The following is a 16,859-nucleotide window of genomic DNA, read 5'->3' on the forward strand; positions in this document are numbered from 1 at the left end:
GTGTGCGGTGCGGTTGTAGAAAAAGGAGGGTGGAATGAGATCAAACAATTCTTCAGAGCACTCCCCATTATAGAGGAGATAGAACACGCAACGAGAGCTTACGTCTCTGCGGTGTTCCAAGCTTTCCAACGAGCCGGTTAGGTTGGGATCGTCTACAAGTCCATTGCTTTACACATTGATATATACTACTACCAATAATACGATTGACATATTAATTGAATGATTGACGTACTTATATGATTATTTAAACCAGAATAGCTAACGTGAATCAGCGTACCATTGCATGACAAAAGGACCAAGTGTGGAATGATCGCAGTAATATTAGATCCAAGGACATACACGCTAGTTCAAGTCACCCATTCAATGATTTCTCTTCTCACATTACTTTAAACGAGGAAAATAAATTTATTAAACATCTATCTAATGCCCAGCATTCGACTTGCGTGCCACGTGTTTGTTAATTGTAGTATATCAACCTCAACTCGAGCGTCAACAACAACTATACAAAATTTCAACTTAATCGGATGAATGATATCCGAACAGAAAATAACGAACAGACAGAACAGTTTTTTTGTACATATGAGCAATTAATACTTATCACTCACTGCAGCAGCAATGCAGGACCAACCAGTATCAAATGTGCCCAGTGGCTATCATTCAGTGTTAGACACTGAGTTAGTGAATCACCCCCCGCTGGTATGGACTATAGAGATTGGGATTTGGAATAAGATGTATTTCCTGGTTAGAAAATAATAAATAATAGCTTCCCATCCAATGATTTGAGCATAACGATCACACAAATTGAGGCTAAGTGGAATACAATACGCGTTCTTTAGTGAAAGAAACTTCATGAGGAAACCTGAACATGTAATAATTTATTGGGTGTGTGTAACCCGCACTGAAGGAGAATATCAAATTAGCAAAAAAAGAGTAGATAGAAGACATCCTGTAATCTCGAGTATTTTGGGGGTAATCTGCGAATAAACTAAACTTATTGATTTTTTTAACCAACTTTCAAAAAGGTGGTTCTCAATTCGGCCCATTTTTTTTATGTATAGAGAGACATCGATTTTTTCGAGGTTTCTGGACCGATTTGAATTTTTTTTTAATCAAAGGATGTTTCCGTGGTGGTCCCATAAAAAATTCTGGATCCAACTCTTCAATCCTGATGCTGGAAGGTAACTCCTAAGCCTTGTCAATTTGGAAAGTTTTGCTGGTGAGTTTTGTTGGTTTTTTTATTTTATTTTTTATCTAATTCAAATATGACCGGATCACACTATCACGGAATTAAAACCACGAGGACGAAGCCGCTGGCATCATCTAATTATTATCGTTCTGGATATTGTCGTTTCAATTTTTGTGTGTCACGCACCGTGTGTGATGTGGTCGTGCCGATGCCTGGTGAGCTGCGACAGCGTGTGCTTGCTCTGCTCGTAGGTCGCGAAGAAGCACGCGTGCGCCGGCCCCGCGCCCATCACCACCGCCGACATGCCGCGGATAGGCCTGAACATACAAACGTTATACACGTTAATGTTTAGCTGGCTGAGTGCCCGGCATGGGCGGGTGGAAATTATGGGGCAGGACCTCTAATTGCCCGTCGCGTGGCCAAATCCATGGTGGACAGTGAGGAGGGGTTGGAAAGCGAGGGTCTCCTTCAGCGAGGAAGTAATGACGCAGAAGGAGGCAGCGGAGAGGTAAACTACCGAGTGTGATTTCCATTATAAGTATAGATTGTTACGGCTACACTCACGGTATTTAGTCGACGTAAGCCCGACTAGTTTCGAACCCATCCGGGGTCCTTTCTTACAGGGACTCAGCTCGCTGCGCGTCGCGGTTGAGGGCGACGGTGCGGCGATACGTCGACTAAATACGTGAGTATAGCCGTAACAATCTTATACTTAAGAGTTGTCATGTTAGTAGTGTCAACGTTTGGGACACCTGCCATAGTCCTGTGCGACTGCATCATCTAAGAGGACGGGTCAAAAAGTTCTTGGGTTCACTCGCCGAAATATATCCTGTAGAATACCGATAGACAGGCAACTTTGGGCCGATGCAGATGTTCCAAACTTTGAAGTTTAGAATTGACCAGCGCTTCGTCACCAACGAGCACGGTCCACCGAATTCATTACATCAAGCTGGTAACGCGTAAATTTTGAGAATGTTCTCGCCATATTTGCTCTATGTGTCAACTGTTCATACTTTTGAATTGAGAGTTGACACATTGGGCAAATAATATGACGAGTCCTTTCTCAAAATTTATGCATTAATAGCTGATTCCCGCAACTTCGCCGATTTACATTTTTCAAAATCCCGCGGGAACTCTTTGATTTTCCGGGATAAAAAGTAGCCTATGTGTTAATCCAAGGGTATAATCTATCTCCATTCCTCCAAATCCGTTCAGCCGTTTTTGCGTGATTGAGTAACAAACATCCAAACATCCACACTTTCACATTTATAATATTAGTAGCATAGGTACTTGGCAGAACCATCCCATAAATGTCTGCTGTACTCCATGCACGACTTAGACAAATTATAATTAAAAATTTCAAATAAAAGTTACTAATCATCCTTCGATCCTCAGAATACTACAGAACAAACGTATTCTGAGCTTCGATCTGTCAAGAAAGACTCATGTCCGAGTGAGTGCACTAAGCATGTTATGACTATAATATCTATCAGTTGACATACAAATAGATCATCTACCGTTTAGCGATAGCGTAAACAAAACGTGGATATTACGACACGGCCGCCCCAGTGTCCGATATGTTTACCTCGTGACGTCACCACCACAGTACTGCAACTGGAGTCAATGTACAGGTTACGACTGATTGACATGTTTGTTTAGCTGTCGACTGGTGCGTCACTGTCTGTTCCTATCGATAACGAATCGTCAATAACTTTCACTGGTTATTGACGATTCATTATCATAAACTAGCTTATTGTCCGCGTGGACTACACAAATTTTAAACCACTATTTTACTCCCTTAGGGATTGAAGCATGCTCAATTTCAGTCCGATCCGTTCAGTGCTTTGAGTTGTGCGTTGATAGATCAGTCAGTCACCTTTTCGTTTTATATACATATATTTAAATATTAAATAGGTAATGAAAATTATATTTGCGCTATGTTGACTTTACTATTACATTACATTACATTACTTCTAGGCTATATTTTATTTTCAAAAAAATAGAGATCTCTACGAAAATTGCAATAATGTGAAAAAAATCGTCTCATCTGTAAGCTTCCGTGGCGTGCGCTGCGTTAATAGTTAAAGTTACACGAAAACAATGTTCGGTGGATCTTTTACGGTGTGCTCACAATAACCATTTTCATGATTTTAAAATGTGGTCAAAGCTTTACTTTCGAAGGTGTTTTTACTATCATAGTACTAATCCTTATCAAAATAAAATTATTTGTCATCTCAAGTAATGAATTTAGCCCATAATTGCCCTGTGTAGCATTTCATTTAGAATAATATCTAAGGAGATATCACGAAATTAAAATAATGGCGACGGCCGCGGCTATCCGGCAGGGACAGGAGTGTAGGAGGCGGAGGAGGAGGTAGACAGGCGCGAGGGGATCAACGTGATTTTTGCGTGGATATAATATATAGTTAAAGACCAGAGAGTCATATAGGCTACTTTTATCCCGGAAAATCAAAGAGTACCGGGATAAAAGTAGCGGGATTTTTAAAAACCTATATCTACGCGGACGAAGTCGCGGGCATCAGCTAGTATTTAAATAATTTAGGTACCTACCCAATTTAAAGATCTCAGAAGATTCAAAGAAGTATGATAAAGTTGATAAATATGTAATAACTTGCATAATTCACACTAACTTACTAACTTCTGAGTAGTTCTGGTTCTGAGGTTAAAGTCACGGTAACCACAACAATAGATCGTATGACGTCAGTTGCATTCCAATTAATAAAAACATTCATTCCAATCGCATCTGCATTATTTATATAAATAAATAATAATAGGCACCTATTAGTGGTCAGTTTATCAAGTTTGTATTGTTAAATTATTATTATTTAGGTATAACAAAGCTCTTTTATCTTCACTTGGTTAACCGCATTATTTTAACACTAGTGACCCGCCCCGGCTTCGAATGGGTGCAGTGTAGATACTAGATACCTACTAATGTGGTGTCAGTGAGATTTCAATTTTCCTAGGGATCTCTAATTTTTTGAAACTTAAACTATACCTATAAACCTTCCTCTTGAATCACTCTATCTATTTGTGAAAACCGGATTAAAATCCGTTGCGTAGTTTAAAAGATCTACGCGTTCATACATACAGACAGCGGGAAGCGACTTTATTTTATACTATGTAAAGATTCGTCAAGTCGATACGAAGCTGAATGGTTCCAAGTCCTAAGAAGTACAGTACGCGGTAGAAAGTAAATCGACCTTTAGAAGGAGATAGCAGATTTGTAGAGCATTGCCTCTGTCGTTGACACCGATAAAACGTCATATAGGTATGAGTGACAGAGACATCGCTCTACAAAGCCGAAATGTCATTCTAATGGCCGATAAATTACTTTCTGCCGCGTACTTACGTAAACACATGTAATTTTCTCACTTTCTTAATTTGAAGTTTGATGGGTTGATAGTTCGATGGGACAGCAATCGGACGCAACCGGAGGGAGATCAGACAGTTGGACAACAAACAAGCTTGCCATTAGACCAGCGAAGCAGGCGTATGACATCACCATCAAGATCAACCCTGAACATTCTGGTCATTCAAGGTTATAGATATATACGGTCGTAACGTCGGTATGTAGAGCCTTTAGGAATCGCAGGCATTTCTCGTTGGTAGTTCTGGGAATGCCCATAGATCGTATCGATTGTTGCCGAGGTCGACCTTGACCGTGCGTCGACACGCGCTGCGCTCTGCACCGCACCGACACGCGCTGCGCTCTGTGCTCAGCGCCAGACCATACTTGGAATTCGTACACGCATCACCACTATGTGGCTGATGTTTTCTAGTTACATTGCCTACGGTTGCATACATGAACCAAAAGCTTAATCTCTACATCCATACTAATATTATTAAATGCGAAAGTGTATCTGTGTGTATATCTGCTAGCTTTTCACGGCCCAGCAGTTTAAGTGGTTTTAGAAGAAATTTGGTACAGAGTTAGCTTACGTCCCAGGGAAGGACATTTATTCCAGAAAATCAAAGAGTTCCCACGGGATTTTTAAAAATCTAAATCTACGCGGATGAAGTCGCGGGCATCCTCTAGTAGTCTATAAATATAAAAGGAAAAGCTAACTGCCTGACTAGTCTATCAACGCACAGCTCAAACCACTGTTCGGATCGGACTGAAGTTTGGGCATGCAGAGACCACGCTGGCCAAGTGCGGATTGGTAGACTTCACACACCTTTGAGAACATTATGGAGAACTCTCAGGCATGTAGGTTTCTTCAAGATATTTTCCTTCACGGACGGTTTGATAATTTGGGGCAACTCAGTTGACATAGACAGAGCATTCAGAGTACAAAAAAAGTGTATACGGGCAATATGCGGTGCACATTATATGGATAGTTGCAAACCCTTGTTTAAGTCCCTTAACATACTCCCTTTGCCTTGTATTTATATAAAGGAAATGTGCATTTTTGTAAAAAAGAACCCTGATCTTTTCACCAGACATGGAGATGAACTTGGAAAACGAACAAGACACAAAGACAGATTGATACTGCCTCACATAAAATTATGCTTATTTCAAAATAATTCATATTGCATGGCAATAACCATATTTAACCAGCTTCCTCCCCATGTTAAAGTAATGTCACTGCCTTCACTTAAATCATTCTTAAATAAATGGTTATTAGAGAAATGCTACTATTCAATTAAGGAGTATCTAAAACCTTATAAGTGACTTTTTTTTTAATTTTAAAGAGGCGGATAAAATGTTTATATTTAATAATTTATGATTGATATGACTGACTCATTGATATGGATATGACCTTAAGTATTGTGGTGTTATTCTAAGATTGTTATTTCTATTTTTTTAACTGATGAACATGTATACTTCTTTTTTTTTAATAATTATTATTGACTTGACAGGGGTTTTTTATATTTGAATAAAATCATATTGTTAACATTAGGTACTTTCTAGATAGATACATTTAAATATAAATAAGTTAAGTAGATTATTGATTGTTAATTTTCACACTTTATTATTCTATGATAATGTAGTTACTATAATAAGTTGCACACCAAATTATTGGTTGAATGTCAAGGGCTCAAAATAGATTTAAGACCAAATTGTACCACATTCTGGCAAATAAAAAACTATTTCTATTTCTATTTCTATTTCACCGTTAAAGCAAATGGTATATAATTCATTAAAACGCACACAACTCCGAAAAGTTAGAGGTGCGTGCCCGGGATCGAACCCCCGACGTCCGATTAGAAGGCGGACGTCCTAACCCCAAGGCTATCACAGGTTCTGATATGAATAATGAGCTAAATAATTAATTAATAGAGAGTAGGGTCCCCCGGGAGCCGAGATCGGGCCGGCTGCCACACGGCACACCACACCACTCGCACATAATGGAACAAACAGTAAATACCTACTTCCGCGCAATCAGTATTCATGCATCATATGCATTCACATGCACACGTGATGTTGAGATCACTCTCAACTATACATAGGTATACTATCAAAGCAAGAGAAAGGCAAAGAATAGACGCGTTTGAAATGTGGTGCTGGAGGCGGATGCTACGGATTCCGTGGACTGCCAAGCGCACAAACGTGTCTATCCTTTCGCAACTCGGAATCACTGCTCGACTCTCCTCCATATGTTACCAACGATTACTCTCATATTTCGGCCACATCATACGGCGGGGGGACGACAGCTTAGAAAAGCTCATAGTGACGGGCAACACTGAGGGCAAAAGACCGAGAGGCCGCTCACCAACTAGGTGGTCCGACCAGCTAAAGGAGTCCAGCAGATGTGGATTTCATCACATTGTAAAAATGGCCACCGACAGAAGCCGATGGAAACAGATAAGCCATTCGAGGGCAGTTTGCCAGGACCACGATCTTCAGCAATGAAGGAACGAGCGGAGAGAGAGATACAAAGGTTATAGGTTATTGGAACTTTATAGGTAACTAGCTACTGCTACTGGTAACTGGCTTATGCTCGCGACTTCGTCCGCGTGGACTACACAAATTTCAAACCCCTATTTCACCCCCTTAGCGGTTGAATTTTCAAAAATATTTGGCGGATGCCTACGTCATAATAGCTGTCTGCATGCCAAAGTTCAGCCCGATCCGTCCAGTAGTTTGAGCTGTGCGTTGATAGATCAGTCAGTCAGTCACCTTTTCCTTTTATATATTTAGACTGCTATTGAACTATTTGATTTTTCGGGATAAAAGTAGCCTCATGCCAAAGTTCAGCCCGATCCGTCCAGTAGTTTGAGGTGTGCGTTGATAGATCAGTCAGTCAGTCACCTTTCCTTTTATATATTTAGACCACTATTGAACTATTTGATTTTTCGGGATAAAAGTAGCCTATGTCCAATATGTCCTTCCTCGGGATGCAAGCTATCTCTGTACCAAACGTCGAAATCGGTTGAACGGCTGGGCCGTGAAAGGCTAGCAGACAGATTAACAGACAGCCAAACAGACTACATATTAGTATGGATAATTATTTACCTATTACAATATCAATAATGGAAATGTAATAATCTGTATATATCTATATACTAATAAATAAAATTGAAGTGTCTGTCTGCAATTTCGAAATAACTACCTCATATTAAGCTCATATATGGTTATTTGAACTGTACCATAAATAACTGAATCAAACGTTTTTAAAAATTTCGTCTATCTGTCAGTTTGAACGGGGTAATCATCGGAACGGATGAACCTATTTTGACGGGACTTTTACAGACAAGTAGAGAAACAACCAAGGAGTAACATAGACTCTTTTTTAACCGACTTTAAAAAATTGCCGCACGAGATATCGCTGCTATTGTAATTTGTTATAGACTCGTGTCTGTCCGTCAACTGTGGTTATGTCTAAAAAAAACCGGTCAAGTGCGAGTCAGGCTCGCGCAATGAGGGTTCCGTACTACAGTCCTATTTTTTCGACATTTTGCACGATAATTCAAAAACTATGATGCATAAAAATAAATAAAAATCTGTTTTAGAATGTACAGATGAAGACCTTTCATATGATACCTCACTTGATATAGTCACTCACTTCGAAAGTTGAAAATACTAATTATTAGTTCATGACCACAATTTAATTTTATTTGTGTGATCTAACCCTAAACTCACGGTTTTCAGATTTTTCCCCAAATGTCAGCTATAAGATCTACCTACCTGCCAAATTTCATGATTCTAGGTCAACGGGAAGTACCCTGTAGGTTTCTTGACAGACAGACAGACAACAAAGTGATCCTATAAGTGTTCCGGTTTTCCTTTTGAGGTACGGAACCCTAAAAAGGACTGTCAAAGTTTTTTTATTCAATTAGATTATTTTAATCGAAGTAATTTCCTCAACAATTAAAGGTTCATTTATTATTAAGTACAATACAATGCGTCACGCGATACATACTTATTACTTGTATGTATAATGTACAACGTATGTACGTACAAACGATTCAATTAATACATAATCAGCATACTTGCATTACCACCTACCTATCTATTTAATATGTAATCGTATACAATTCATGTCAGTCATAATATGCCACGGGTTATCAAATGTGCTCATTATTTTTTAACAGAAACTACAATTTTATGATATTTGGCATCAGAACTCGTTAGGGCTAGGCTAAAATCGTTAGGGCCCACTTTAACTTTCATCATCATCATCATGATCAACCCATCGCCGGCTCACTACAGAGCACGGGTCTCCTCTCAGAGTGAGAAACAGAAGGGTTTTGGCCAAAGTATACCACGCTGGCTATGGGCAGATTGGCAGACTTCACACGCCTTAGTACATTATGGTAATATCTCAGGCATGCAGGTTTCCTCAGTAACGCCTGCTTCTATACAACGTCATGACGTGTGTCAGAGGCGCATCAGCTGGACCACCATGGGCCGGCCCATATCGGTCCAGTTTATAGTTAGACATAATATTTACTAAGACTATTTATTATTTGCTCATTACTCGATCAGTTCGTTCACACGCACCCGAGCAATAGAACCGCTGGCTACTTAGTAGTTACAGTTTGTACTTAGTACTAACACTTGTGTTTATATTAAACGCAATACACATTGAGCCCGCCGCGGGCCGCCGACAAAGCCCGGCGACACAACCCGGCGGCCTGTATGAAAAGAATCATGTCGGCAACATGCGCCCGCGCGTGTTACCCGCCGACATGTTGGCGGCTTGGGTACGCCTGCGCTCAGTTGCCCGGCATCGATACGCGGCAATCACTGACTGCCAAATAAATGCCGACATGCCGCCGACCAAATTTTCCGACTTGTAATAAGTGAAGCCGCCAACTAGACCGCCGACAAAAAGTTGCCGACATATGTCGGCGGCCCGGCGGGCTCAATGTGTATTGCGCTTTACAGTACCCGACAGGAAATATTGTACATCGACCTTTAGAAAGAGATAGCGGTTTCGTAGAGCGTTGTCTCTGTCGAGTGCACAAATGCCCTATCAAGTATTACTTAGAATAGAACAAAAATTCGGTCTATTTGTATTTACATAAACTACTATAGTGACGCAATCTCTGTGAGATAGTCAGTCGCTACTCGCCGAGCCTTGCCGTTATCAGCTTATCAGTTCACCGTTAACAGGTTACTCTTATCGCTTCAATGGAGCATCACTTACAATTCACTATCAAGAGTTATTGTCAAAAATGGTTTAAACTTCTAATAAATATTTATAACTAGCTGATGCCCGCGACTTCGTCCGCGTCGATTTAGGTTTTTAAATATCCCGTGGGAACTCTTTAATTTTCCGGGATAAAAAATTGGATATGTCCTTCTCCGGGATGCAAGCTATCTCTGTACCATTAACCGTTTTGTGTCACCAAACAATCACAAACGAAACGAATTTCTAATGTTTTTGAATACATGTTTGTGATTGTTTGGTTACTCAAAATGGTAAATTAACCCTACTGAGATTTTTGTCTCTATCATTTGTATGGGACTACGTAACAGAGAGAGCGCTATGTTAACTTTTTTCAATTATAATAATTTCAGAAAACACCATAACAGCGCACTTGAAATAATATTTGAGATATTAACCTATTTACTCTATGCAGACTAAATAATTCTCTTTCCATATTTCTATTTACTTTGTCACTAATGTGTACAGGTGCTTCACGAAGGCCATACATTTAAAGATGTGTTTTCCAAAAGATACTTAATGTACCTATTGGTGAACATTTTACTTTAAATAAGATTCGTTCAAAACTCAAGGAATCCTGAAAATCCGGTGACTCTCTCTCCAATTAGGACTTCGAACACTGTGGCTAATTAATTCCATTGTACACAATCTCTAAACTAAACTAAAATGTCACGCCTAAATCTATTGCTATCCCCATAATGTTGCTTGCGGAAAGGGATGGCACTAGATTTAGACCTGTTAATTGAGTTTAGTTTAGAGATTTTGTACAAGAGAATCGGCCCCATTGCCTGCTGTGCGGGCTTACTCTAAGTCTAGGCTGAGATCTATAGAGCGCACTTTGACTTTGCTAAGACTTAAGACTGAGTTAAAACGAGACAGATTTACGTGAGAGATATAGCTCTGTACAATAGAGTAAGCCCGCACTGCAAAATTTCATCCCACAATTTTTTTGGAGAATTCTGTGACATGGAATTTTTACCGCGCGAATTTATCCGCAGATTATCCGAAACAACTTTTTATCCAGGAAAAATATCCAAATATCAATCCTGTGACATATGGAATTTGCATGAGGCCGCACGCACTCGCAAAAAAATACGCGCGAACAGCTTCATACAATATGCATGTCAGAGAATTATGCGGAAAAAACCGCGCGGTGAAATTTCGCAGTGCAGGCTTACCCTAAAGTGTGACGAATCCTACGAAAAATTCTTATACTCCCACTGCTATACTATTTGCTAGTGATATCGATAGCCCATTTAAGTTGTGATTATTTGTCCCACAAGGCCGCGGCTATTGTTAACCAATCAATGTGTTGAGCCCGTTTTAATAACTACTGATAATGATATAAAGTAATTGAAGATTACTGCTTTCTGATTGTAATCACTTACTCCGTCGATTGACATATTATTTATTATACTAAGTGATGCCCGCGACTTCGTCCGCGTGGATTTAGGTTTTTAAAAATCCCGTGCGAACTCTTTAGTTTTCCAGGACAAAAAGTAGCCTAGTAGGTATGTCCTTCCCCGAGATGCAAGCTATCACTGTACTAAATTTCGTGAAAATCGGTTGAACGATATTGAAGGCTAGCAGACAGACAGATAGAAGGACAGACAGACAGACAGACAAACACACTTTCGCATTTATAATATAAGTATGGATTTTATCACTAGCCACCGAAACGAGCTTTTTTTCAAAATGGGCAGACTTGTAAACACGCCAGGTTCCATACAAAAATGTTCGAACGTCGAACTCTTTTGACATGAAGATAGCTATTATGACGTAGACATCCACTAAGGATTTTTGAAAATTTAACCCCTAAGGGTAAAATAGGGGTTTGAAAATTTGTGTAGTCCACGCGGACGAAGTCGCGGGCAATAAGCTAGTCGGTCAGTATGATGTAGACTCCAATGCAAGTAATTACCCGTTTCGAGATAGGTAGGTATTAGAGTATTTAAGAAGGCTGAGACAAACAAATAGATATGCACATGTCGCGAGTTAAATGGCTGTTTCCGTCGCATTACATGTATTTACACATGGAATTACATACAAGGTAATTTGTTGCACTCAAATTAATTCCTATAAAACCTCTTGATATGACGAATGACGATCACTCTCTCGCGTACCAAGTCTAAAGGCGGAAAAAAATTATTGAACGCGGCTGACAGTCGCGACTTATACACATAGGTATCTGTATAATACATAGGTACTCACAGAGAATTCAACCTCAACTCTCAAGAGTACGCATATACAAGGTTTTGCATGAAAACAAAATCGTAAAATATTGGCGGGGGACAGGGGTTTATGCTTTGTTGCGATTGGTGGACTCAAGTCACGTAATCAAGACAATGCAATGTGCGGATTGAGGGTACCGAACGGGCGTGGGCCGACTCTTATGCTAATCAACTGCCTAAGCGTGGCGATCGGAGGTGTCCGGCTATTAGGTGTCTATAGGTGGTGGTCTGTGTACATACTACACTGAATTGTGCAAACTATCGGACGTAACCTTGAGCGCTCGGACGTCCGAAAGATATCTCGCAAGTCGCGTTTTTTCCACCTTTAGGCCAAGATCTATAAAGCTCGAGCGTGCTTTGACTTCGCTCATACTTGAGACACAGTTAAAACGAGATAGATTTATGTCAGAGATATGCATAGACGCCTAGTAGCCGGACACCCCTGATCGCCACGCTTAGGCAGTTGCTTAGCATAAAAGTCGGCCCACGCCCGTTTGGTACCCTCATTCCGCACATTATCTTCATTACGTGACTTTTGAGTCCACCAATCGCTTAAACCCCGAACGTCGAATTTGTATAATTTATTTTTATTGCGGGGTGGATAGATTTCCGAATACACACCAAGGGTGACTGAGGGTGGATATACGGAACAAGTCCAATAATTTTATAGTGTTCGCTTAAATCCCGGACACGTTTCCGAGTATACCTAAATAAACCCTAGATAAGGTGGATAAATAGAATAAGCCCAAAAACGTTTCAAGAGGTTATAAACAGTAAGTAGCCCGCATTATGAATTACGATGCTAGTGATTTCGTATCGCCGCACGTACGGTGATACTTTGATATGTGATAGCAGCAGCAGTAAGACTGATAACAGGGAGATGTTTAACAGCAGATGCCATTAAAATAAAAACTATTGAGAAACATCACCAAAGACTACTGGGCCTTAGGGCAAATCTGCCACTGCCAAAGACGCTGACCGTTCGTTACTTCAGCGGTTTAGGGCTCGGAACTCTCATCTCACCCGTTGGACAGTCTTTGCACAATCCACATGCTTAGACCTGGGCGCGTTTGGAACCCTCGTAGCTTTACTTTTAACATAAGCAATATTTCTTAAAAATTAAAACGTACGAGCATAGTTCTTCATTATATCTACAAAATTTCTAAAAAGTATTAAAATTGGACTAATTACGGGAAGAAAAGTGTTGTCGCTTTTTATAAGAAAATTTACAACTAGACGATCCTCTTAACATTGTCATCATAGATATAACCTTGATGCGAGCACGAATCTTATTCATTCAATGGGCGTAACGAAGATGTTTTATACCTACCTACCTACCTACATGCATCTGTCGGGAAAGACCCAATGAGATACAGTTATGACCTAACTCTTAGGCGCTCTTTAGACGTTAGGTTATACTCTTTTTTTTTAAAACAATAGCGAGCAAACGAGCAGGTGGGGTCAACAGATGTTTACCGCCGCCTATGAACATTTGCAGCACCAGAGGAACTGCCAATGCATTGCCGGCTTTACACGAATTTGTTGATCCGCCGCGCCCCTTGAATAACTCAATGTTGTATTTTAGTGGGAATACCACTGAAGGGAGTTGATTCCACAGTATGCATGTGCGTGGAAAAAAGATTGAAGTACACCAGGCACCCACGAGCATGAGGGTGAAACATTATATTAGCCGGTAGATTTCTTTTTCCCCCCTCAGCAACCTGGGCAGTCTACTTGGCTTCTGAAGGGAGTTCAGATGGTTGGAGTGACGACTCCGGTGGGGAGGGAAGCAACGTTTAAGTGCGGAAACCCGTCTAGATAGAAGAAAGAAAGCCAGTAGGCTATCCGTCAATCCCAGCAGTGATTGTAGTAAAACCTATCGTCTAATAGACGCCTTACAGCAATGAGGAGATATGACGTCATCAACTATTCCTTATTTTAGCCGAGAGTCCCCGTGCCAACTCGCCTACTTTCACTTTCCTAATTTAATCTAGGCGTTGCAATGCGCTTAGTCGCTTAGCAAACTACGAGTATGTTAGGAGTTTCAGTGCAGGATAATATCCGAAATGAGGAAATCATCAAGAGAATCAAGAGTTATTCCGGTTATCCACCCCGGAAGGTGAATTTTATGTTACTGTTTAGTCCGGGGTGGACAAACGGACACACGTTTCCGAGTATACACCCTAGGATACCCTCGGTTTACTCTGTGTATATTTTAGAACAAGCTGATGCCCGCGAGTTCGTCCTCGTGGAATTAGGTTTTTTAAAAATTCCGTGGGAACTCTTTGATTTTTCGGGATAAAAAGTCACTCTCCAGGTCTTTATCTATACCCATGCAAAAAATCACGCCAATCCGTTGCATCGTTGCGACGTGATTGAAGGGCAAACCAACAAACAAACACACTTTCGCATTTACAATAAGAGTACTGATGAATAAACGGAATAAGCCTTATTTTTTAATCTGGGGTGGATGACTTACACACGTTCTTGAGTATACACTCTAGGGCGACTATTTTAGGGAGGATAAACGGAGTAAGCCTTATTTTTTAGTCTGGGATGGACAGACGGACAGACTTTTTCGTGTAAAGGTACACCCTAGGGTGTCTGGTGTATAAACGGAATAAGCCTTATTTTTTTAGTCCAGGGTGGAGTGGGGGTGGACGACAGACACACGTTTTCGAGTATACACCCCAGGGTGGATTAACGGAATAAGCGAAACCAATGTCACTAACATAGCCCAAACCATCAGCCAGCAGCAATGGTAGAGCCGAAAAGTTAGAGTGGACACCGCGTAGTAAGCGTAGCGTGTGGCACGTGAACGTGATAGATCACGATGGACGGACGATATTAAGATTGCGGCGGGAAGCGGCTGGATGAGGGAATCTGAGGACCGGATGTGCAGTCGTACAGCTACGTAATGGCGGTGGTTTTCTCGGTTGAAATACGTGGAAAGCCGGTACGTATTAGTATTTGTGATCTTTTTGTCTTCATGTTTTTTTTCTGTATTTTTTTCGTTTGTTTGGTGTTGTTGTGTTTTGTAATGTGAACGGCGCGCTATGGTCCCAAATAAATGATTATTTATTTATTTAATGTGCACTATAGGGAAGCCCAGTTTACATTCGCATTCTGAGAGGAATTCCATGGTCAGTTTTGGGCCGGCGCGGATGGGTTGAGTGTCGGTATGAAGGGTGTGGGTACCTGAGTAGTCCCTCGCGCTGCACCATGTAGCGAAAGGTCTCTGCGATGCTGCCGTTGTGCGCCGAGCGCAGCGACTGCATCCGCGTCTGCAATAAACAAAACAGCTCCTTAGCTCCATCACGGCTTAATACTACCTTACAGATCCTTTTCGTTTTCTCCAGCAACATATTGGGACATTCAAAAGAAGAGTGAATAGGCAGGCATCTCTAGGTGAGTGCGCTACACCTTAGGCTGCATCGTCACTTAAGGTACTTTGGTGTGTTAAGCCTATGCCTGTTTAAGGCCGAGCCAGACTGTTGTAAACAAGCCCTCCCAGTGTAACCACTTGATAGCAACAAAAATTCCCTGTTGGAAACCGCCGCGCCGGTACAACAGTCTGGACCGGCCTTTAGTCAAAAACCTTTAGAAACAATTTTTGATCAAAAATATAACATTAGGATACTAACTACATAATCAAATGAAAAAACGTTTCAAGGTCAAATCAAATGGACTTGACAAACAACCCAACAATTTTAGACGAAAACACACTATTCAAGTGCATGTAATTTTTTACAATGACACAACAATAATTACACACTGAAAAAAAAATAGTCTGCTATTAGCTTAAACAACATTCAACTGACATTTTTTTAATAATCAACTTGTGAGGGTATAATTTGGAACATACTGGTAAAAATAGACTAAAGGAATAAATGATAGATAGAACCTTAACATAAGAAAAGAAGTGAAGCTAGTTGTATGTGTCAAAGTTCAATACATTTCATACATTTGACTTCTGTAGAGGACTCTGGGTTTATATTATTTAATACCAAATAACATGTTACATGAGAAATAAACATTGTGTATAATCTCTTAGACGATTACGACGAGGATTAATGTACTGTTTAAAAAAATATTAAGATTACACTTTTAATCAAATTATTAAGCACTAGCTTATTCCCGCGACTTCGTCCGCGTGGACTATACAAATTTCAAGCTCCTATTTTACCCCCTTAGGGGTTGATTTTTCAAAAATCCTTTCTTAGCGGATGTCTAAGTCATAATAGCTATCTGCATGCCCAATTTCAGCCTGATCCATCCAGTAGTTTGAGCTGTGCGTTGACAAATCAGTCAGTCAGTCAGCTTTTCCTTATAGATATAATGTATAGACTGCATGACGGGAGGTCGTTTAATAAACACAAAGTCAAAGTCAAATGATTTGTTCAGAATAGGTAACATGTTATTCTTATTGATAGTCAAAAATGTTAGATTTGTAAGATTATAGTGGTGAAAATTAATTACGTAAACTTAAAACTAAAGCTACGAGGGTTCCAATAACTTTAACTTTGAACACATCTGAAGAAATCAATTATTAAAAAGTTACTGATAACTTTAACAATGTTAACGCACTATGTAAATGATATAGGATTATAGGAACAACTGGCTTCATCTAAATATATAAAAGGCGACTGACTGACTGAAATATCTATCAATGCACAGCTCAAATAACTGGACGGATCAGGCTGAAATTTGGCATGCAGATTAGCTATTATAATGTAGGCATGCGCTAAGTAAGGATTTTTAAAAATTCAACCCCTAAGGGGGTGAAATAGGGGTTTGAAATTT

General features: G+C 40.2%; 1 protein-coding gene across 1 annotated transcript in view; it reads right to left on the minus strand.

Annotated features, from left to right (window-relative positions):
• Positions 1 to 16,859, minus strand: part of mfrn (mitochondrial iron transporter mitoferrin) — a 35,484-nt gene that overhangs the window by 15,025 nt on the left and 3,600 nt on the right. The window contains exons 2-3 of the mRNA XM_034981455.2: positions 15,255 to 15,340; positions 1,373 to 1,503 (exon numbers count right to left, since the gene is read on the minus strand). Of these exons, the coding sequence (XP_034837346.1) occupies positions 1,373 to 1,503; positions 15,255 to 15,340 (217 nt within the window). The remainder of the gene's footprint in view (positions 1 to 1,372; positions 1,504 to 15,254; positions 15,341 to 16,859) is intronic.

Source organism: Maniola hyperantus, chromosome 24 (assembly GCF_902806685.2).
Source record: "Maniola hyperantus chromosome 24, iAphHyp1.2, whole genome shotgun sequence".
NCBI classification, from domain to species: domain Eukaryota; kingdom Metazoa; phylum Arthropoda; class Insecta; order Lepidoptera; family Nymphalidae; genus Maniola; species Maniola hyperantus.